General features: G+C 39.2%; 1 protein-coding gene across 1 annotated transcript in view; it reads left to right on the top strand.

Moving 5' to 3' along the window:
* Positions 1-22453, top strand: part of HTRA3 (HtrA serine peptidase 3) — a 28244-nt gene extending 5791 nt beyond the window's left edge. The window contains exons 2-9 of the mRNA XM_009564620.2: positions 4351-4450; positions 5817-6039; positions 6720-6914; positions 9455-9487; positions 11698-11812; positions 17440-17488; positions 19309-19404; positions 20365-22453. Coding sequence (XP_009562915.2) covers positions 4351-4450; positions 5817-6039; positions 6720-6914; positions 9455-9487; positions 11698-11812; positions 17440-17488; positions 19309-19404; positions 20365-20530 — 977 coding nt within the window. The 3' untranslated portion in view covers positions 20531-22453. The remainder of the gene's footprint in view (positions 1-4350; positions 4451-5816; positions 6040-6719; positions 6915-9454; positions 9488-11697; positions 11813-17439; positions 17489-19308; positions 19405-20364) is intronic.
* Positions 22454-24315: the final 1862 nt, after the last annotated feature.

Genomic DNA, 24315 nt, shown 5'->3' with positions numbered 1-24315 from the left:
GTCTGGATTTTGAGTCTTCTGTGAGTGGAGCTGGAGAACTTCTGAAGATCTCATCATTTAGCAGAAATTATAGGATACAAGTTTAGATCTGCTGAAAATCTGGTTGATTTGTAGCTGTAGAGCAGACTGGGAAAATCTAGTTCTTTTGATTAAGAAACGTATAGACAGCAAAAGAGTAATATGGTATAGATTTGATTTTGCCTGAACTACAACCTGGTTACAGCACTTTTGTTATCTTGGTTATACAACATAGTTAATTGGATTAAATTATGGCTTTTTTTGCCAAGATAAATTAGCTTTGGTTAGTGTGAGATGACTTTGAACATGCAGTAATAACATGGAAAATAATGGATGTTATTGAGAGACTTTTAAAAAATATGTGGCAAATCTCAGTAGGTCAATAGGTCAAAACACACAAAGCAGCTGCGAACTTAGAGCTTTTTTAGTCGCAGACCAGCAGAGGTCTGAGACCTGTGTGCCACTCTGCAACACACCAAGAGTATCTGGGGGGGGAAAAAAAAAGAAAAAGACACGTTTCATTTTATGTTTCAGTAAGAACATAGTGGCAGATAGTGTCTAGCAACTAATGCAAATTAGTTATTAGAGATAGATTGAAGATATAAGATGAAGCCCTGTTTCAAAAACTACAGTTATAGAACTTTTTTTCAGGGTCACATTATACAACTTACACAGTGTTGGATGTTGCTTCATTCTTCAGTTTCTCAAGCTGCAATTCTTCCATTTTAAAGTATATGGAGAGTTTCTGTTGAAAACCAGTGGTTTAATTAACTGTGCATTTAAATGCTTATTGATAAGAACTAACAGTTTAGTTCCCTTAAATAGGGCTGTATGTGTGAGACTAAATGTTAGTTAGAGGTTACATCTTTCTAGTCCACAATCTGAGTTCCAGGGATGTCATATGATGTGTTGAAAGGTTCTTAGCATTCCCAGCTTGCAGAAGATGATGGAGAAGAGGTCAGTTTCTATGCAGGCATCTCTTTTGAAGTCCATTTTCACCAGTATTTAGCTCCCACCAGACACTAATAAGAACAGCTCACTGCTAATCAGGTCAGTAGATCTTCAGCACCTTCCTTACAAAGTTTGCATCTCTGTTATTCTTGATCTTCCTTTGTTTCAATTTTCCCCTTAGTAGATATTGCAGTTTTGGATTCATCTTCGGGTTTGAGTATTCTTATCTTCTGACTCCAACAGACTAGTTCTGCAGTTTTGCTGAGACTGGGAATTCCTTTCACTGTGGTACAGAAAGAAGACGAGCTTTGCTTCACTTTTACAGTCTTCACTCTGTATTGCTGCATTTTATTTTCTTCTACTTTTTTCATGTTTACATTCATCTGCTACATCTTTCAGACTTTTTCTCTCTTCCTGCCCCAAATCTAACCTGGAAAGCCACTGCCACCCATGGTGTTTCCTTGGTGGCAAGAGTGGTGCAAAGCTGAGTCTTTGGCAGTCGTACTCCTTTGCTTTTGGCCATGTGCAATGCTGTGACAATTTGGCATGAGCAGAACAGTTCAGCACTCAGCAGGTGAAAAGGGATTTAGCTGCCCTGACGTATGCAGAGCTATGCTGATTTACACCAAATGAAATTCTGCATTCACCATGTTTGGTTTTTTTACCCCTAATTCTATGCTAGTTCATCAGCTGAGGGTCCTGTCTTTCATAGACACGTAGATATTTCTATCAAGATTAATGTAAAGATAATCTTGCATCCCATCAGTGAATACTGCTGTGTATGCAAGCAAAGTCATGTTAGTAGACTTCAAAGGATATACTGCATAATCAGGCAAGCTGCTTGTCAGCTGAAGGTAAGTTAACTGGGTCAACTTCAGTGGCCCAGTAAGCAAAATAAATGTGCTTACATTTGACTGTCCTCTTTGGTTCATGTTTGCAGTGTCTCTTTTAAACTAAGTACTGAAGAAACATATTCAATTTATTAGAGGGATTTTCCAGAGTTTGTGAGAACGTACGTAAAAATAATAGACTGAAACTAGTCCTGCCAAATTATTCCTTCTGTTTATATTGTTTCATATAAATTTAGCTTGCTAAACATAAGCATAGTTTCTTTCCCCTCAGAAGTGAATCCCATGTCCACTAACAGGAAAAAGAACTCACGGACTTCTGTGGAGGAATGCCTAATTGTCTTGATCCAGTTTCTTCAATACTTTGTTCCTTGGTGCCAGTGTTGGGTCTGTTCCATAGGTACCTGTCATTGCTTTAGGTCTTTTGGATACTGTGGTAAATAAGGCCTCTCAGTTTCTGACTTTGTAGATCCTTTAACACTTCATCATGAAAGCTTTCAGAGAGACTGTAACAGCTGCAATAACTGTTTCTGTCACCCACTATCTTATAAATTAATTCAAAGAAAGAATAGATCAATGGAACATCTTTTTTTTTTCTAAATAGGTTAGACTCCATCGTGCTGTAATCTTTATAGTGATCTCAAGTAATTTACAGGTTACAAGGTTTAATGGTCAGTAAAACTCTTGTAGGTAAGGATTAGTGAAAATGATTTTTGAATTAAGAGCTATGCAGAATACCAAAATGTGTGAGAACTCTCTTGAACTTCTTTTCTCTTTCTTTCTGTCTTTTCTTTTTATGTGGTGCCCTCTAACTATTTTCCCCTTGAAAGCTTGGGTAAAGGGCAGCTCATGGATGAAAAGTATGTACTTTTGAAAGATAGAATCTTTATTTGGACTCATTATGATGTTGTGTGATCTAGAAATAGGCAAATCTAGAACCCTTAAGACTGGTGTTGACTGGGCATGCAAGAGCTACTTCAGAGTAAGTTCATCCTTCAGCATAAGTTGTACTTGGGCACAAAGCATCACTTCTGAAGAGTTGATACTGTTTAGAAATTAGAACTTAGAGCCTCTCCCTCCTGACTAAATGAAGGAAGAATAGTTATATCTCCTGGAATAAACATTGTGCTGTTGCACAGGTTTGAAAAAAAAGCCAAAAAAAATGTTATTGCATCAGATTACAACCTGTCTGCTCCCTTCCTTAGACCCTTAATTTTAAAGCATCAGGCTGTGAACATGAAAGATTGCTATTTGAATGTGGTGATATGTCCCCAAGCATATGTTTAACAAATGTGGTGATACGTCCCCATGTATTACGGACCGCAGAAAGTATGACCCTCTAATATAAGCGGTATTATTACTTTGTAATGTTAGAATCCAGGGTGTTGTGACATTAGAAAGCAGGATGCTGTGGCCTTTCTGAGATTTTAATTCCACAGAATTATATTTGGTACTCATAAATGATGCATTTAGTGCTTTTTAATGTAGTACTGCACTGGCTTTTTTTCAGAACACTTAGTATTTAGTAATCTATTGCTGTGCCCAGCTGCTTGTGACAGCTTAAGAGTCAATTTTCAAAACTTTTTGGTGCAAAGGTTATACCTTACAGCAGGTTTCTAATGTGTCTGCTTTGAAAAAATCTGAAAAATTTAGAACCTGAGTTCTAAATGTGATTCCCAAATGCTGCAGCTATATTACTCGGCACTTGTTAGGCTGCATCTAAAATACTGCATCCAATTTTGGGCCCCTCAGTACAAGACAGACATTGACAAACTGGAATGAGTTCAGAAGAAGATCATGAGGATGCTTGGGGTGGGGTAGACATATCTTCTGTGAGAAGGTGAGGCAAATGGGCTGGAGATGAGAAAGCTTCAGGAGGACCTGACAGCAGCCTTCCTGTACTTGGGAGGAAGCCATCAGGAGGATGGAGCCAGGCTCTTTACAGTGGTGCATAGTGGATGGTGGATGCATGGCAATGGCCATGAGTTGAAAAATGTGTCTCAAAAAGAGAGGTTCATATTAGATATAAGAAAAACTTTTACCTCCTGGAAGACAATAAGCAATAGGACAAGTCACCCAGAGAGTTTCTGGAGTTTCTATTCTTGGGGGTTTGTGAGTCGCAGCTGGGCAGAGCAAGAGCAACCTGGTCTGCCTTTGTAGCTGACCCAGCTTTGAGTGCTATGTTGAACTAGAGACCTACTGATGATCCTTCCAGTCCGACAATCTGACTGACTCTGTGCTTTTCATAATAATTAGTAGTTGTCTCAAGAAAAATACTGAAGGCAAGGCTTGCAGCATTCCAAGAAAGTCAAAGAAATGATAGTCAAGTGATGCTAATGTTTAGTTTTCTCAGGATCAAGCAAAATGCTAGATAGGTTTTGAACAGTTTTACTGACTTCAATACCTTTTCCAATACCTGGTTGGAAACTATTGCAGTAGAAGAAACAGACTGTTTCAAAGCATCTTTATCTCACCTACTTGATAAAAAAGGGTATTCTCTTATTAACATATCCAATTCTTTCTGCTAGTATAGGTCACCTACAGTTCAACAGCCCAAGATACAAATTCAACTTCATAGCAGATGTGGTGGAAAAGATTGCTCCTGCAGTTGTGCACATTGAACTTTTCCTCAGGTAACGTTTTCAATTCTTTTGTGTTTTAGTTGCATTATTTAACAAAGATCTGTAAAGATTTTCCTGTGTAATAGCTTTCATTTTAAATTCTTGAAGTTCGCAAAACATTACAGCAGACCACTTATCCAGAGAGCCAGCCATTTGTGTGGTTTGTTCCTGTTTGGTAGACCTGTTTGGCTTACAGTCTTTACAGTACTTTGCAATATATATTGTCTTTCTCATCTTTGGAGGTCTCTTCAGGCTTCACTAAAACATGTTGCTCGTTACATTGTTAAACAAGTCCAGAAGGTAAGCTGAAAAAAGGTAGCTCCTTGTTGCTTCTTCTACTTGGAATGAGAGGTGATTTTATTTTGGCAGGGAGAACATTGAGAGGTTGCATGTTGACCAGATGTAACCTGTCTAAACACAGAAATTATATCTGATAGGAAAAAAATGTACTGAATTTGCTGACCCAAACATACCAGCATTCAGTGTACTGAAGCTGGAGCTGAGGTGGCAAGTTTAACACTGATTGCTCAAAACAACCTGGGAGGCAAGCTTAATATCGAGTACTCAAATCAACCTGCTGTCAAAACAAATTACTGCAAATTTTATATGTACTCCATTACCTGAATACCTTTCTGCTTGAAGTACTCTAATTCTGCGTAGCCTTAAAAAATTCTTGGAGAATTTTTCTAGGTTTCTTTAGTATGCAAAATTGAAATGGTCAGGTTTTCTGAGACGTAGCTTTATGCACATGGTGACCGGTCTTTTGAGAGAACATTACAATTGAAGATGTTTAAGATCTTTGCATATGTCGTTAAGATTGTTCTTTCCCTATGAGTAAATGTTTCTCCAGCAGCCTGCTGAGCACTAATTGTGATACTGCCTTCTGCCTGGGATTGGCTCCAATTCTTTACTGCTGGATAGTCCACAAATTTTAAACAATTTCCTAATAAGGACCAAATCTTGGAAGAGAGAAGAATTTGTAGACCTTTTCTCATCTTCCACTTTCTTCCTGTATAGAAGCAGAAACCAGTGGTATTGGATGAGTGCCGCCTCCTTCCTTTTTTTGTCACGTAGCCTCTTTGCAAGGAAGGCTATAAAGATAGAATTGGAAACAAAAGGAAAAGAAAGCCACTGATTGTCTGAAGACTTTGATTCCTATCTCCCTATCTGACTAAAAGCAGTCAATTTTCAGCAAGAGATCCTTTATTTGCTATTTTTTTATTTATTTTTTGTAAGGGTTATAACATCGGCCATCAAGTACTCTATTATTTCTCAGGGTGAAAGGTTGTAAATGATTTATAATGTAATCTTCTCTTAAGTTATACTTTTGTTAAGTTATACTTCTCTTATGACTTATAATTAATTGCTTCTTGTACAGGCACCCTCTCTTTGGTCGAAATGTGCCGCTTTCCAGTGGATCTGGGTTTATTATGTCTGATTCTGGTTTAATTGTAACCAACGCTCATGTGGTCTCAAGCACCAATGCTATATCAGGGAGGCAACAGTTGAAAGTGCAGCTACAGAATGGAGATACCTATGAAGCTACCATCAAAGACATTGACAAGAAATCTGACATTGCAACAATAAAGATTCACCCTAAGGTGAGTTGCAGAAACAGAATAATGAATTCACCTGTGAATGCTTTTTTCAGTTTCGTTTAGGACAGAATGATTGGCTGGAATACGTGTTTAGGGATTCCTTGGAAATGTCTCTGGGGACTACAATGTACTGAAATACAGGCCTGGGAAATTCTCATATCTTAGAATAAAGTTACTACGAAGCGCTAAAAATGAAAACAAACAAACAAAAAAAACGCAGCTCAGTTAACGTGTGGCCAGAATCTGTTATCTTTACCTGAAGACCCAGGTTGTTTTGGCTAATGCTTCCAGCTTCATGCCAGTACACAGACTGCAAAGCAGTACGTAGTGTAGGGAGAGTGGCAGGCTGATTTGTTCCTGTTTTGGGGAGGAGGAGGGAGCAATCTGCTAAAAAGCAGGGAATTCTGTTTCACAGTCTTGCTGTTTGTTTGGGCAGGTTTTTTTGTGGATGAAATTACAAGGTGCTACTCCTAGCTGTTTGTTTCTGAAGGCTGTTTAAAGCAGTAACACCCTGCAGTATACCAGTTTTACCTGGCATAAGTTTGGGGTGTATGACAGTGAGTGGCTCTTCCATTAAAGTAATGGAAAGCATATGTTCCTGCTTGCTAGTTTTTGATCTTTCCAATCAGATTATTTTCAGGCATAAACTAATGCTTCTTTCTTTCTTTCTGTGTTTATTTAAGAAAAAACTACCAGTATTGTTACTGGGACATTCTGCTGATCTGAGGCCGGGAGAATTTGTGGTGGCAATTGGAAGTCCGTTTGCCTTACAGAACACTGTGACAACAGGTATCGTCAGCACTGCTCAGAGAGATGGTAAAGAACTTGGCCTGCGGGACTCGGATATGGATTACATTCAGACAGATGCTATTATCAATGTAAGTACTAGGTATGCAAGAACTGAGCTTCATCATTCTGGGACATCAAAATCCCCACCTGTTCAGCATGGAAGAGTGTGATCTGCAAGATGAATCCACTAAATAAAAGCAGCTTTGTTTAAAATCAGTGATAGGCCCTTGTTTTTATAAAGGACTATACAGTGTTTGTAAATTGCATTCACATATTGCTGTTATGAAAGGTATGCTAAATAAAGCTGCCCTTTCTGAGGTTGTCTATGAAGATGTTATATGTGACAGACCCTTCTCATTTGGTAGATCTTGTGCACTAACATGATTGTACAGACCAGCAGTAAGTCAACACATTTTTCTTTCTGCTTGTTCAGCTGATCTGTCCAAGCAAGCTGTGGAATAGAGCCCAAGTTTTTCATCTCCATCCGTTAGAACCAGATGGAGTAGTCAAGTTGATAGCATCTGCTTGAATTTAATGACCCATGTAAGAAGTTAAGGAGAGGATTGGATTTTGCTCCTGTTATTCTTGTTTTCCCTTTGTGTATCACACACTCCAAGTACGAATCTACATGTAAAATAACGGAAAATTCGATATGCTGTTTGTAGTTAAGGCCCTCTGGCACTGAATTTTGTATAGAAATACATGAAAACAGTATCCTTTGAGAGCAGCTTGGAGGGATCCTAAGAGTATAAGTAAAGTTCTTGGGTGTGTATATAACTCGTAGCAAGACTAAAAAGAGCACTGCACACATCTGAGGTAGAAAATGACCTGAAATTTTACAGCTTAAGTCTGGTTGTTATACATTGAAAGGAAAATATTTTCAGCATTTATTTGGTGGACCTCAATACCAACTTTGTCTTACCAAGCCATAACACTTAGTGGTTTACACACCCAAGGTGCTTCGCAAATATTTATCATCGCAGACTTGTTGAGAGAAATTGTATGGGGAAAAAAAGGTGAGCTTTTTGAGGAAGTTCCTGTATGATGTGAGAGCTGAAGCTCTTAAGATATTTAATTAGAATTATTTTCTATAGTTGAAAAAAATAGGAAAATTGATGCAAAATGAGTTACTTGGGCGCACACAGTGAACTGGTGGCAGAGACGGAATTAGAACGTGGGATTCTTGAACTCATGCCTATACGTATTCCTCAAGATCAAACTGTTCCTTATACATACTTAGGCATTCACTGCCCTGAAAAGCTAATGAGCAAGTTTAGACAATGATAGCAGAGTGTGTCAGATAACGCTGGACCAGATGGAGCAGTGATAGTAGAGGTGGTAAGGAAAGTGACCATATATATAAGTTGCTTTGCCACCTAAAACTAAAAAATAAGAAGATAGTCACTGGCATAGGGGTGCTTTATGCTTAGCTAATGCACTGGTTTCTCCTGAGAACGGGAGGAGTTTTAGAGTTGGTCTTTTCAGAGCATTCCTGTGGCTCAGCCAAGACTTTTTGCTGCAGGAATGTGCATGCAGCTGCCTTCTGAGAAGTGTAATGATAGCAGGAACATGGGACGGGAAGAAACAAGGGCATACGTTCCTAAATGGAGCCATACTGAATGTGTTAAAGTTCTATCATTATCATATCCTTCAAGCAGAGGGCAAGTGAATTAAAGATTATATGCTAGGTTCCTTCCTGTCAGACACAAAAATTAAGTCTGTAGCCCCTAACCATCGAAAAGATATGACATAAGACACTGATCTTTGTTTAAACGTGAACCTCAAACTTGCTTTAAAATCTTTAATGTCTGTGTTATTCTTCTGAGAATCTGTATGGTTTGTCCAGTGCTAAGTGTAAACAGTTAATGTCTCGTGCTGCTGTCATGCATGACTTAGATTTTGCTTATTTTGAGTGGTAAGTTGCTGCTTTTGGCTGTTCAGTAGACCTACTTGAGTACTCTGGTCTACCTCGAAAACAATTTTATTGAGCCAGCATGAAGATGGACAAGGACCTTCTCCAGTTCCTATTTCCTGTAGTCCTGTTGGATGTTTCCTTTGAAGGCCATTAGTTATTAGGTAATTTCAGACTGCTCAGAGCTACTATATGCCCTCCCTCCATTGCATGTCTGTGGTTAATAAATCAATCCTTCTGTAGTACATACTTCACAGCAATACACTGTGATTAAATACGTAAAGTGCTGTGTCGTTCTCTGGTGGAGAATTAGAGAGACAGCATTACCAACCAAAGTGATCAATTCAATTACTTAAGAACTATACATGGACCTCACTGAAAGATAACTTTAGATAGCAATTTGTTATTTCAAAAACCTTGTTCTCATGGTCTTTAGAAGAATCAAAATACTCATTTTAACTATTTTAATGATTCTTCTTAAACTTAGGGTCTGGCTATTTGGAGTAGTAGGTTGCTGCTCCTAACTTAAGGCCTGTTTCTGAAAATTGTAAGGGGTGTGAATGGGTAGGGGGTTATATTGATCTTCTGTGATCAGTATTGGGTCCTAATATTGTGCTGCCCAAGAAATGCATTTACTTACAAAATACTATTTGAAATGGGAATTGCATTTCCTACAGTGAAGTACCAATTTATTGTTATCTTTTGTCATTTTTACAGTATGGCAACTCTGGAGGACCTCTAGTTAATCTGGTAAGTCCAGGTGACTTGGGTTTGTTTTTGTTTTCTTTCGAGAGCCACTTTGAAATAAGTGGGAGAAGTATTTTTTTGAAAAAGACTCATGGGTCATACCAGCTTCCAGTCATTCAGGTTAATGGTAGGCAGATACTCTGAAGAAAATAGAAACTATGCAAATCAAGTCTCAGTTCATACATCATTGAAAAACATTTCCCCATAGAGCAGACGAAATCTTACACAGTAGTGTGAAAAATGGGGTCTGTTAAGAGCAGAATCACAGAATCACAGAATCACAAGGTTGGAAAGGACCCATTGGATCATCGAGTCCAACCATTCCTAACACTCCCTAAACCATGTCCCTAAGTACTTCATCCACCCGTTCCTTAAACACCTCCAGGGAAGGCGACTCGACCACCTCCCTGGGCAGCCTGTTCCAGTACCCAATGACTCTTACTGTGAAGAATTTTTTTCTGATATCCAACCTGAACCTCCCCTGACGGAGCTTCAGGCCATTCCCTCTAGTCCTGTCCCCTGTCACTCGGGAGAAGAGGCCAGCTCCCTCCTCTCCACAACCTCCTTTCAGGTAGTTGTAGAGAGTAATAAGGTCTCCCTTCAGCCTCCTCTTCTCCAGGCTAAACAACCCCAGCTCTCTCAGCCGCTCCTCATAAGACTTCTTCTCCAGCCCCTTCACCAGCTTTGTTGCTCTTCTCTGGACACGCTCCAGAGCCTCAACATCCTTCTTGTGGTGAGGGGCCCAGAACTGAACACAGTACTCGAGATGCAGTCTCACCAGTGCTGAGTACAGAGGGAGAATAACCTCCCTGGACCTGCTGGTGACCCCATTTCTGATACAAGCCAAGATTCCATTGGCCTTCTTGGCCACCTGGGCACACTGCTGGCTCATGTTCAGTCGGCTGTCAACCAGCACCCCCAGGTCCTTCTCTTCCGTGCAGCTCTCCAGCCATTCTTCCCCCAGTCTGTAGCGCTGCATAGGGTTGTTGTGCCCCAAGTGCAGGACCCGGCATTTGGCCTTGTTAAACCTCATGCCATTGGTCTCGGCCCAGCAGTCCAGCCTGTTCAGATCCCTTTGCAGAGCCTCCCTACCCTCCAGCAGGTCGACACTTCCTCCCAGCTTAGTGTCATCTGCAAACTTGCTAAGGGTGCACTCGATGCCTTCATCCAGGTCATTGATAAAGACATTGAACAGGACTGGACCCAGTACTGAGCCCTGAGGAACTCCACTTGTGACTGGCCTCCAGCTGGAGTTAACTCCATTGACCACCACTCTCTGGGCCCGGCCATCCAACCAGTTTTCAACCCAGGAGAGTGTGCGCCTGTCCAGGCCAGAGGCTGACAGTTTCTGCAGCAGAATGCTGTGAGAAACTGTGTCAAAGGCTTTACTGAAGTCCAAGAAGACTACATCCACAGCCTTTCCCCCATCCAGTAGTTGAGTGATTTTGTCATAGAAGGTGATCAGGTTAGTTTGGCAAGATCTGCCTTTTGTAAACCCATGTTGACTGGGCCTGATCACCCGGTTCTCTTGCGTGTGCTTCATGATAGCACTCAAGATTACCTGTTCCATGACTTTCCCTGGCACTGAGGTGAGACTGACAGGCCTGTAGTTCCCCGGATCCTCTCTGCAACCCTTCTTGTATATGGGCACAACATCAGCCAGCCTCCAGTCTAGTGCAACTTCCCCAGTCAGCCAGGACCTCTGGAAGATGATGGATAGGGGTTTGGAAAGGACATCCGCCAGTTCCTTCAATACTCTTGGGTGGATCCCATCTGGCTGGGTGGATCCCATCTGGCAAATGAGCAGTTATGCTCATTCACAGTGTGAAACCTGGGTGCACAGAAAAGATGGAACCTGGTTTGTCCATAAAACTGATTTTAAAATAGATTGCTTTAAAACAGCACTGATTTTGCAGGTCAAGGAATTGTGACTGTAATGGTTGTAGTGACTGCACTGCCTGCTTGGTGGAGGAAGTCTCATGCCGAGTGATGGGATGGACCTTGGATGAACAAACTGTACTGTAATATCTCTGCAGAGTTAAATGTGAAAGGGGTTGTGAATCAGAGCCCACATCCTTCCTTACAAGCAATGTTTGTTTCTTGAGTGATTACAACACTAAAATTTCTTACACTAGCTTTTAACATGAAATGTTAGGCAGTGAGCTGAGCCCTGTCACTTAGGACCAAATTAATTGTGAGCTATCTCTCAACAGGATGGTGAAGTGATTGGAATTAACACCTTGAAGGTCACAGCTGGAATTTCTTTTGCTATTCCTTCAGATCGCATCACTCAGTTTCTCACAGAGTCGCATGACAAACAAAGTAAAGGTAAGGTCTGGAAGCAACAGTGTCATCTTCTAGTTATTATCCTGATCTGTCAGTGAAGCCTTAAAAGATGCAGGTCTGGGATCCTGTTATTGAATGAAGCAGCATTCTTTTGCAGTATAGAACACTGTGGACTTGGAAACAAAACTACTTCACAGAAGTGCTAGAGATGTTTTATTACTCAAACCACCAAAGAGGAGATGGTATCTGTAGAGATTTGGGAAAAAGGTCCTCTGAGGATAGTGAGGACACAGATGACTCATTACAGTCTAAAGTGATCTTGAGGAAAATGTGGTGAGTTGTTCAAGGAATCTTGTCCTCCTCATTCACGTTGTACAAGCAACAAAGAGATGAAGGTGTGCTATGGAGAACAAGCTAAAAACTTTTCGAAACGCTTGTCCACAGACAAAGCATAGTGTGTACAGTGGATGATCTTTATTTTGCCACGGTCGTCTCTGTCTGTGCTGTATAATTGGATATTGTGATAGACTCTCAGACCCTGGTGGGAGAAGAACTGTGTGCTAACTAATGAAGAAATAAACAGGGAATGGTTGGAAAAAAAAAAAAAAACAAAAAAGGCCTCTGCACAAAAAGAGCATTTATATCTAGAAATACCAGCAACTGACAAATGCAATACTCTGAACATTTTCTTTTGTGTTCTTGCCTTGTATCTGTTGTATGGTACAAGATCATAGAATTGATAGGTTGGAAAAGACCTTTGCGATCATAGAGGCCAGTCATACCTGTCCGCTACTAAGTCATATCCCTAAGCACTTCATCTGCACATCTTTTAAATACCTCCAGAGATGGTGACTTAACCACCTCCTTGGGCAGTCTGTTCCAATGCCTGATAACCTTTCAGTGAAGAAGTTTTTCTTAATATCTAATCTGAACCTTCCCTGACACAACTTGAGGCCTTTCCCTCTTGTTGCTTGGGAGAAGAGACAAACACCCACCTCACTATAACCTCCTTCCAGGTAGTAATATACAGTCATAAGGTCCCCTTCCTTTTCTGTAGGCTAAACAAAATGTCATATTACATGCTGCACAGCCAAAGCTGATCTAGTAATTCTTCATCCAGGCAAAACCTTCCTTTCTCTTTTGCTTGCCAATTTATCTGTCCACACCCTACTCATGTATCATAACTGTTGGCTGCTGCTTCTTCTCTTGAATTTTTTTCATATTAATCTTGTCTTCTCCAGAGTTCGTCCAGTTGTTATGCCCAGGTTGTTTCCCTACATCATTGTCCTCTCAGTGTTCTCTCAGATACTGTTAATTTGGAAACTTACCTTAGTCAGAGGTTTTGAAGTTACGCATCTGCTTGTGTGTTTGAGACCATCACAGCTGTGATGAGTCCATCCCTTCATCTGTGTCTTGCTGAATTCCCCAAATTAGATTGTTTTTCACTTGTTGGTTTGGTGGAAAGGGGAGAATCTGATGAAAATAGTTGTTAGTTGTGTGCTGACAAGTACATTTCAAGGTAGCTGACATAATTTTGTTTCAGCCAACAAGTCAAAAAAAGCTACTTATTCACTCAAGTTTACCTAGGTTTGTTGGCTTCTGAAAGAAGGAGGTCTGTGTCATTGGTGATATCACCCTTCAGAACCAAGCTGCTCATCTCGAAAAAGGGAGGAGTGATTGTTCACCCTGTAGGGCATGGCTTTAGAGGCACAAATCCAAGCCTTGTGCAGAAAGCCCACCATCTGCCAGTGGGTTCCTGGTATCTGGGGCTGGAGAGTCAGTGAATGCTGCTGCTGAAATCAGCCACCTTGCTCCTTCAGGCCCCTTTGCCTCCAGAGAATCATGAACCCACTGAGCCCAGCTGGAGGGCCTAGAGAGAACTTTGCCTATAGAACCATAAGAAAAAACATAATGAAAGAGTCCATTGTATCTTGTCACTGTAACATACTGTCCAATTATTTTCATCATTCACGTTATCCCCTAATCAAAGCAAAAGGATTCACACTTTTAACACTAGTGTGACTGTCACTGCTGAGCACATCCTAGGCACAAACAGTTTTTAATTTTGTTTCTTTTACACTTATTTTGCTTTTCTTGTTTGAAGTAATTGTTGTACTTTTGCTGCAGGCAGAAGAACAGTCATTTAACGCCTTTTATGCCTAGAGAAAGACAATTTCCAGGCGGTATTTTTACCCTATTTGAGACAGCTTGCACTTCTTAGGCATGTAGTAATAGTTTTCAAGTTCATATAGATGTTATTTCTTGACATAAGGAATTCATGTAAGCAGAATTTTTGGGATGCTTTTGTCATGTTTTCATTTGCTCCAATTATGTTTCAGTAGTTTCAGAGGGATCCACCCTTATGGTACAATTAGGTCATAGAAATAAGTTTAAGGGTATTACTGTTTTACTCTAAATATCGTATTGCCTGAAGATGATAAAATTCCCTTAGGAAACTGCTCTTTCCAGGTTTACTCTGGCATATAGGAGATACTTAGAATATTGTTTAATAACCTTGAGCTTATTCTTTTAAATCTCAGTTGATCTGATAAGTACCAGTTATATATATATTTTTCGAAGTCCCATCCATTGTGTGTAACTGCAAATGTAAGATCTACTGAAGTAGAGGAGTAGGGAGGGGGGAAAAGTAGGAGAGGATGGCATTTGAATCAATTATTTGCACTGATTGTTATTTTTATCTAAACTTTCTGTATTATAGAATGCATGGGTAATACATAATAATACCTAATGGGTTTTTGGCCAAAGGTTTACCACAAGCCACATAGACATTTTATTTGTTGAATGGCTTTTGCTAATTTTGGATTTATCAGTAATAATGTTAACCTTTCAGATGGGAATTCCTAAATTGGTGCATGAAGTTAAGTGTCTCCATCTATATCTCGATTTCAACCAGCTGTATGTTTACCTTTTATCTCTGGAAGTCATCAGTATACTTAAGCACTGACTGATTTTTTTTTTTTACTTAATTTTTTTTTTGCTAGTAGCCTATAGGAATTTCTCAGTTTCATTCTTGGCTCTGCTGCTTATTACTAGTTTAGACTTGAGAAGTACAATGAAACTAGACCTGGATCCTTTAGGATGGAAGACAGTAAGATAGCACTTTCATGAAGTATTAAGAACATCCAGCCTAAGAGGTCAGCCTGGCCTCGCGTATAGTGTTAGTAGAAAAGTGAATAAGTGATAAGGAGAAATGGAGGATTTCTGCATTTGCCACACCCAACAAAGTTATTTATATGAATCCTTATTTACATCCCCAGAACACTTTATTATTTGTGTTGGAACTGTATACTTATCTATGGGCTTGTATGATTATTACCAATAATTATTACCAATACTCATGAGGGCTGCTTAGGAGGATTGCTAATACACACTGAGACTACTGAGTAAATTCAGCTGTGCAGTTTGTGGCAGGTGCACTGCACATAATTCAGCATTACAGACTCGAGCTGTTTTCATAGTTTCTCTCTGGCAGTGGAGTGTCTGTCTTAAATGCTTTCAGGAATGCTCATGTGATCTAGAAGACAATTTAAGTGCTAAAGGAGTGAGGAGAGGAGTAGGAGTTTTGCCTGCTGCTTCAATTAAAAGCGCAGGATTTGTTTCTTCACTCGGAGATCTTGCTGATATACTGACCCCACTGAAATCACCTACAATAGGGATACTTGTATGCCTGAGCTATTCATGCCCATCAGATTTTGAGTACCTGACGCATTAATTTGGATTTATCAGTTCTTTTTGCCACCGTTATAAATGCTTCTGCCTTCAGCCTGTGTTTATTTGGTTTGTATCTCTGTTGTTACCAGCATCAATTAAAAAAAAAATAAAACAGTAAAGCACATACTTTCCATACTGTGGAACAGAAAACTCTGTAAACAGTGAAGTGCTTCTAGATGTTTGGGGTCCATCTCTTTCTGGCTTTCTACTACCACAAGACAGATTTAAGTTTAAAGTAGTACTTGAGGCTGGTTTGCTTGACTTAGTACCACTACAATCAGTGTTTAATCTGACCTGTTGTTTACAATAACAAAATCTGATTTGAATATCTTTCTCCGCTGTGCTCTACTCCAGCCTTAAGCTGCAATGATTTGGCATTTGTTCAACCTGATTGTTCCAGCGTATTAACCTTCTTTTAACTACTCTTGGGATTTCTTAGATTTATGACCTCACTTTATTCAAGTTCTCCTAATTATTTTTTCTTCTGCCTGGCGACTGCACAAATTTCCAGAATGACAGATTTTGGAACTTCTATTCACATGCAGGTGTCACATACTGTTCTGCTGATGTGACTTAACATGTCAAAATGCCTATCCTTTGGGATGATACAAACCACTGGAAGTGGTTGTCTGTGCCTTTTCAGTCTCTGCTGATACTTCTAAAAAACTGGGAAATTATATTCCCTCTAATCACTGTTGATGAAAACTTTTTGGTTCTGTGGAAGATGTTTGACTTAGGTTTAAGTTGAATAGAATGGACTTTCCCAAAATAGAAGACTTGAAGTTTTTTTTGCCTGTAGCACCATGAGTGCACTAGTTTGCAGCCATGCCCTAGGCTTTTGAGACATAATTTTTGAGTGATTATACTTCTTCATGACATTCCCTCTATAGCTGATTTTGATCTCACTAATTTCACTTTAAAATGTAGGAGATGCAGAACATTTCAGGGAAAAGTAGGGATGACAGTTACAGATGAAAGATTATTCAGAATGTTATAAATCCAGTGTTTTAAGAGTTGACATTTTCACTGACACTAATGGGAATATTGGAAAATGTGTACAATTCAGGACCAATTCCTTTCCTTGGGACTATTTTTCTTGGAAAGAATGAGTTCAAAGAGACTTGAAGGAGACATCTCCTTTTCAAATTCTTTCCTCGCATGAGAACATTGAGAAGCTCAAAGAAATGTTAGTATTTATGCTGGAACAAGTACTGGGAAGTATTGTTTCACACTGGATATAACTAACTGTGGACGCACTCACTTCAGGAAGTCATCAAACAGCATTTTTTCATAAAACAGCTGTGGGATTTCGTGACTACTAAAAGCCAAGTACAGAAATGTGCTGTTCCTAAAGGAGTGAATCTTCACAGAATCATAGAGTGGTTTGAGTTGGAAGGGACCTTAAAGATCCTGGCTAACGTCTATGGGGTTTTTTTTTAAACTTGTTTTTCCTTCTTTAGGGTAGAAATAACAAGCTGTTTGCATTAGAATCAGTGTAAGTCTTTTGGTTGTCCTTTCTCTGGAATTTGGAAGTTTCCATTTCTTTATATCCCATTTCTACATTTTAATGAAAACACCGTATAATTAAATTGTCTTGACCAGTTTGAGATGAAATTTTCATTTTGAAATTTTGCTTGTAATGAAGTTGTATGATACTAGATCACCGAAATTTCCCTGAATTTGCTGAAGGAAAATTCTAATGGAGTGGAAATAAGTTTCTCTCTTACCCTTACTTGCAGGGAAGAGGGATTGTTATTCTGTACACCAAAGGCAACCAAAATAAAAAATTACCTCATTTTAGGAGTGTACAATTTCTGTTTAGTTTTCTTAAAAGCTGCTACATCCTGGTTTAGTTTATAGGTATTGTGGGTCATCAAAGAAGTTACTTTTGTCAGCATTTGCCTAAATTTCTTAAATATCTTCTGTTGTATTTTCAGATGGGAAGAAGCGTTTCATTGGCATCAGAATGCTGACAATAACACCTGCGTAAGTATCTTAGAAAGGTAATCTGTATGATCATGCATACAAAATATGGTCACTAGTGGTTCAGAACTCCATCGTTCAGCTTTCATTACGAATGTGCAGAGAATCTAAAAATGTTCATTAGATTCTATGATGTCTGCAGACATTTTAATGATATTGCTGAAATATATATTCTATGACGTGGAAACTCTGTCAGTCGTTCTCTAAATACTGATAATAGTAGATGCCCTGTTCATAGCTGAGGAAAATTAGGAAGAGCCTGAATACTGGATTTCATTCTTGGCAAGGATGTCTAGAGTTACATTAGGCTTTAGGTGCAATTTAAACAAGCTGCTGCTTTCGGGTGACCACGAGTGCCAGTGACAGATTAGCTGCTTGAGGGGTTGCTGGTAGTTTTATCAGCACCAGTGGGGCTATATGAAGTGAGATTTGGGGACTAACTATGAACTGGAAAGAAAGTAGATGCTGAAGTGCAGAAGTAAAGCTTCATGTCTCCATAATAACAAAACCAGAATATGGACACCCTTTTCTACTTTTTTCTGTATTTTCTCTCTCACATTTCTTTGTGCCTTGCCATTATCCAGATATATTCTGGGATAACAGATGAGGATTCTTATGCTTATGTTCTTTCCCAGGAGTTGGCATGTTTCCAATGTAGCAGTAGACTACAAAATTCAGTGAGACAATTTCCAGCTGGGACTGGAAAAGCCATCCTTGCTTATTGAGCTCCACTCTTGCAGTCCTCCCCGAAGGGTCAGATCTTCAGCTGGAACAAATCAGGGTAGTGGCATTAATATCACTAGGCCACCACTGACAGCATCTCAGAATGTTTCTCTGCATAATTGTGAAAGTGAACAGGATGTGAGATTTTAGTGGTCTTGTAGCATCTGATGAAGCACTTTTAGATGTGTGCAGGCCTATTTTCAGGCAAAGACTACTTCCCTCCGTGTGTTTACTTAGTTGTTTGTCAGCTTCCTCACTACGAAACAAAATGAAGTGAAGCTCTGTGCAGCCATTTTAGCTTGTTTTCCATCTGAGAGGTACTGCATTTTCATGGCAGACCAGCAGAGTAATCTAAGATTAAAATAATTTCTTACTAGAAATGGATTTTAACCCACGCTGTGTACAAACGTGAAGTGATGTCATTTCCTCAGAAATGAGAGGATGTTTCTACAGTCTCTGTTTTGCAGCTGGTTCCTGTCTTCTTTCTTTAGAAAGGGGCGTACCGACGATTCCTCAAGAAAACTTGAGGAAACTGAAGTTTCCTTGGAAAACTCTCAGATTTCGATTCTGTCTTATGACTGAAGTTATCAAAAGTTATTTTGTTCTAGATAAAGACAAATTAAGAATATCTTGCAAAATGAAAGAAGCAAAATCATTGGCAAATTTCTGCCCCACCACCAGCATTAATTCTTTGGGGCAGGAATGTGCTTTGTCCCTGTTCTGCACCTAGGACAGAGAGTGCTACTGTCCCCGTGCTCTCTGTGCTGCTGTTCCTGTGCTCATCTACAGTGCCCTCGGTGCTGCTGCTACAAAAATTGTAAGTTAGGTTCTTGCAGTAAATGTATGAGACCATTAAATATGGAATGCTTTGCACAGTTAAGTGGTTTTGACTATTTTAAAATCTGTTGCTTGTATCATCAAAATTCAAATCCCCTACATTCTGATCATAAGATCAAGGAGTAAACACTTAACAGATAAGTCATTTGGTTTTGGTCAGAAAAATTTTGAGAATAAGTAAATATGAGAATAAATAAGAATTTTTGAATGCTATTACTTTTTTAGTGGATACAAATGTTATATAAATTTTTTTCTTCTCTTAGCTTGGTGGAAGAACTGAAACACAATAATGCTGATTTTCCTGATGTCAGAAGTGGAATTTATGTACATGAAGTTGTTCCAAACTCACCTTCTCATAGGTATGTAGACATATCATTTTCTTCACCATAAATAAATCTGCAAATAGGTGCTAGCATGTACTATTCTTATTTATATACAAGTACTTCCTTGTAGAAGTCTTGATTTGTATTTAAACAAGTAAAAATTGTGTCTTTAGGTTAAAAAAAAAAACCAACAAAAAAAAGTTTAAATCTTTGTGCTAACATTCCTAAGATTCTACTCATGTCTAGAAAACTAAAATATTTCAATAATAGAACCTTTATAATGACATTATGAAACACTGAAGTGTGCATGTTTAAAGAACACCCCAAATACAATGAACCAAATTTGGTTTTGAAAAGTATGTTGAATATTAATAAATAGAAACTTGGATTGAGTGTAAATGGGAGACAGGGTAGCATTCACATAAGACATTGTCAGAGCTACTATCTGAGACGATGCTGTGTCTTAGAGGAAGAGACTATTTTACAGAACAGCTGGAAAATAAAAACACTTCTAAAAATTATTTTAGGAATGACTAAGAAGATGCAAAGACAATAAGAGTAGCTATTCTCGATTACATTGGAACAGAAAGAGAAATAATTTGCCTGTAGTTCAGTTGGCGCGTTTTGCTTGTGGTTTTAATTTCCAATGTTTAAATACAAAGTGGAGAGATAGAAGCATCTTCCTGTAAGTGGATGGAGTAGAATGAGTCTGTCGTGGCTAGAAGTCTTTTCTTTCCCTTGCAGTAGTTTTGTGAAAGACAAAGGGAAAACTAGACTACTTGTTTTTGCTGTTTTGGAAGAAAATGCTCAATGAAATAATATGAGCCTGATTTTGCATTTAGGGAGTACTATCAATTGTTCTTTTGCAGTCTGAAGAATGGAATGGAAACTAAAGAAGTGAAAATTTAACACATCAGTCAAAGTGGGGGTGAATAGTCTGTACTTTTTCTCTGCATGGAATGCATACTTACTGCCTTTTTCCTCTTACCTTTGCAGAGGAGGGATCCAAGATGGTGATATTATTGTTAAAGTCAATGGGCGTCCTTTGCTGACTTCCAGTGACCTGCAAGAGGCTGTGATGAATGAATCACCTCTACTACTTGAAGTTAGAAGAGGAAATGATGACTTGCTATTTAACATTGAGCCTGAAGTTGTCATGTAAATAGAATTGAGGAAGCTCTTACCATAATTAAACTCACTTATTCTGGAACACTAGATACCTCCTTTACAGCTACAGTAATTATACTTCCTGTTGACTAATGACAAGGTGGACTAACTTAATTGCCTGAGCCATTTCTGTACATAGTTGCTAGAATTAATTCAATTATGCCATTTATAAAAGATTTAACTTTCACAGAAATTTAAGAACTGTGTTCTGGGGAGTGTGAGGGGAAAATATATTTTGCGTAACTAGGAAAATGGTGTCCACTTCCAGTTCCTGAAGATTCAGAGCAGATTCAGTACTGCATTTTGAAAGACCAAAATACTACTGGAAGTGAGGAAGCCTGCTGGAAGCGGAAGTTATTCTTAAACTGCAGTCATGGCTGCAGCAGAACCAAGCTATTGCAATGCATAATTGAGCTTTTTCTTGTGTAACTTTTTCAATGTGAAACTAGTATTGACAAAGCTTGTATTTGTTCATGCTTCTATGCTACACATCAATGCAGGCAGATTAAATCTGTAAATATCGAAAGGAACAAAAATGGTATCAGGCTATAGAGTGTTACACCTAGGTCATGCGATTTTGGAATATAGTAAATGATTCTTATAGAATTAATGCCTTATTATATATATAAATCAAAACAATGTGCTGAACAAAGTTAAGTTTGAGAAAGTACAGTTTTTTAAAGAATTTGATACAAATTAATTTTGCATTTTACTGGTGAGCTTTGCCGTAAAATTGTTATACTACTTTTGGCTTGTACTGTGTATGTTTCTACTGTAGGGAGATAAAAGTTTACACAAATAATATGTTGGTGTCAACCTCTTTTTCAAACAAGAACGTCTGCTTTCCCTCTTCTGTCAGGCTGGAATAGGCACTCCCAAGAGAAAATTTTGTTACAGGAAGTTGGGCCCTAATGTAATGAAAAAGCTTTGCAGCCCTGTGGTTGGATTATTCTGCCCTTATAGAGACTATATTTAGAAATGCTTTAAGTCACAAGTCATTTATTTACCCTTTTTTCGTATTTGAGTTGTGTTTTGATGCCATTTAGAGAGTATCTACTTGAGCTTCTGTTGTCCTCAATTCTGCCTGTACGTGACAAGAAGCAGAAAGGAAGCGCTATTGACCCTGTTTTTACAGCTCGAGCATATGAGAGATTAATGAACTCAGGACAGCTAAATCCAGATCTCCTAGGTATCCTAAACCACACAATTTTCTTCTTTCCTAGCAAATGTTGCTATTGTTTCCAAAGACATAGATGAGTGTCTCTATCTTGAGCACTTTCTACAGCAAGCTGTGCTTCCTGGACTTGATTCTTGTGTCCTTAACTCCTTTTTCTTTTGAAATATATCTTTGGGGCACCTAGACTCTTCCCTTTAGGTTGCCACCATGTCTAGGCTTTCTGGCTGTACCAACTGACGTGTTTGTGACAAGCCTTGCACCTTTGGGTTTGTACAGTATGAGGAGTGCTGTTTGGCTGTCACTGCCACTGTACAGTTACAAGGTGAATGGGATGTATTGCTCGTAAGAATGGATATTGTTTCTTTCCATTGCACTATTGCCCATGTCTTTAATAATGCCAGGATACCCATGTTTGTGCCCATTGATTAATGTTAGACAAGTTAAAAATATTTCCACGAGTTTGTTACTAATTTTTTAAATTTTGGACCAACAAATTGTTTTGTAAGAAGACTCAAAGAGTGATTTACTTCTCTTATTGTGAGTGAATCTCTTTGGCTTCCAGGTAACGTAGTAATGATTTTGAAATAAATTGCCTAACAACTGTTATAACAACAATACTCTTGTAATTGAATAATGAATTGAATATTGAATTTAGACAATTGAATATTGTCTAAAAGTGATGTAACATCACTAAAATTAAAACAATACATTTTTGTTGATACTGGCCAAATGCCTTGGCCTTTTAATTGTGACACTGTATGGAGGGGAGAAAATACACTGTTTCCTTACTCTTCAAAATCTGTTGTATTCTATGAACAGTTCCTTTTTTCTAAGCCTTCTCTGACAGTCTTGCAAAGCTCGCACATCTTAATCTGCAAGTGCTACTGCATTGTAGCAGATTTCCCTCTGAGGTAATGAAGGTCAGATGAGATTCTTTGAGAAAGAAAGCATTGTTGCTTCCTTTGGCTGTAGGGGCATCTGTAATTTCAGCTGTGTTGTAACCTTTAACTGCTGAACTACAAGAGCAGACTTTATTAATTGCCACTTGTCCCTTGACACCGGCCAGAGCTGCAGAGTTTAATTGCTCAGTTGCAAGATAGAATCAACATCTACTGGATGCCAGCAGTTAGTGTTAAGTCTATAATACAACCTTGCTGTCTTTGTTTCTTGGCTAAGATAAAATAGAACAGCAATCTACATCTAAAATAAAACATTCAGGCAACTTTTCTGTTTTAAGCCATTACAGGCTGTGTGTCAGGCAAATCAAAAAGTAACAAAAGTGTGATCTTGATCTCTCAAAGAAACTGGGTCAAGAAGATGAAAATTTTTGATATTCATTAGTCTGCCCGCTCTTCTGTTACCACAAAGATTTCTAAAGCATCCTCATTATTTCTGCAAGGCCTAATCAGCAAAATAAGTAGAGGGAGCTCAGTGATGACAACCACGCTGCAGCCTAGCAAGGTCTGCAGTAGGAGCTGTGCAGCAGTGCCAGCAAGTTAACACCTGTGTGGGAGCTCTTTATTGCCCGTCCTGTCCACCTGTGCCTGCTCTGAGGTTGAACAAGTGAAAGGCAATGTTTCAGGCTTAAGGTACAGCAGAAGACAGGAATGAGGTGACACCATGCGTAATGCAATATCATTCATAAACAGAGAGGGTAGCTGATAGGAAGACAAGATATGGTTGAAATAGAAAATAAAAAAGGGAAGCAGCACAGAATGACAAGAAAGTTATAAAGTTCTTAGGAGTTATTTTTTTAAAAGAAAAGGAGATATGTCTATTAGCTTCTTTTATACAATTAAATGAGCATGACACTGGGCCAGACTGCTAGGTACTTGAGGACCCCTTTCTGCACAAATGGCATCTTAGGTTTATTTCTGTACCGTCAGAGCAGTTTGGGATGGGAGGAAAGGGTAACATCCCTGAACACCAATGACTCTTCCCAAAAGGAACCAATAATGGATAGGGAGCCTATAGACTGCAGTCAGTGTTAGATACAGCTTGTCACCTTCCCTGAGCACCACACACCAGCTCCTATGGCTGATTATTTGTGGCTATCTGCTCCCCCACTACACAAGTGCTCCATTGCACTTGTACCTCTGATATCACTGAAAAAATGTGATATCACTGGAAAGAGGACTTCTTTTCTATTTACAAACAAGAAATACAAGGGAATTCCTTTCCTTGCAGGGGATTGGGACATGACAAGAAAGGTGCATGTGTCTTGAGGCTTGTTTGGGTATAAAAGGCTGGCAAAGCAAGCTGGCAATTTGCAGGCTGTGGCTGCTGTGCTGCACAGGGCAGTCTCAGGGTCCAGCGGTCGTGCCTGCTGCAGGTCCAGAAATTTTGACCTTTGGGGATCTGAAAAGGCTTGAAAATGCTGCACAAATGTCACACATAAAATCAGTTCACAAGAGCTCTTCTGTATAGCCTGTTCTCTGCTTGGTTTTCTGTATGTTCTGCACAAGCTACTCTGCACAACCACATGCCCAGCCAGCAGTCCCTCCGTTCTACACATCCCTTGTGACTGCCTGTGCATCAGCCAGTCTGTGTGAAGCTCTTCCACATGACTTCTTCCACAGTGGCTATTTTGTACTTCTGCATTT

Source organism: Cuculus canorus, chromosome 4 (genome assembly GCF_017976375.1).
Source record: "Cuculus canorus isolate bCucCan1 chromosome 4, bCucCan1.pri, whole genome shotgun sequence".
Lineage (NCBI taxonomy): Eukaryota > Metazoa > Chordata > Aves > Cuculiformes > Cuculidae > Cuculus > Cuculus canorus.
This window is presented reverse-complemented; position numbering and strand designations above follow the sequence as displayed.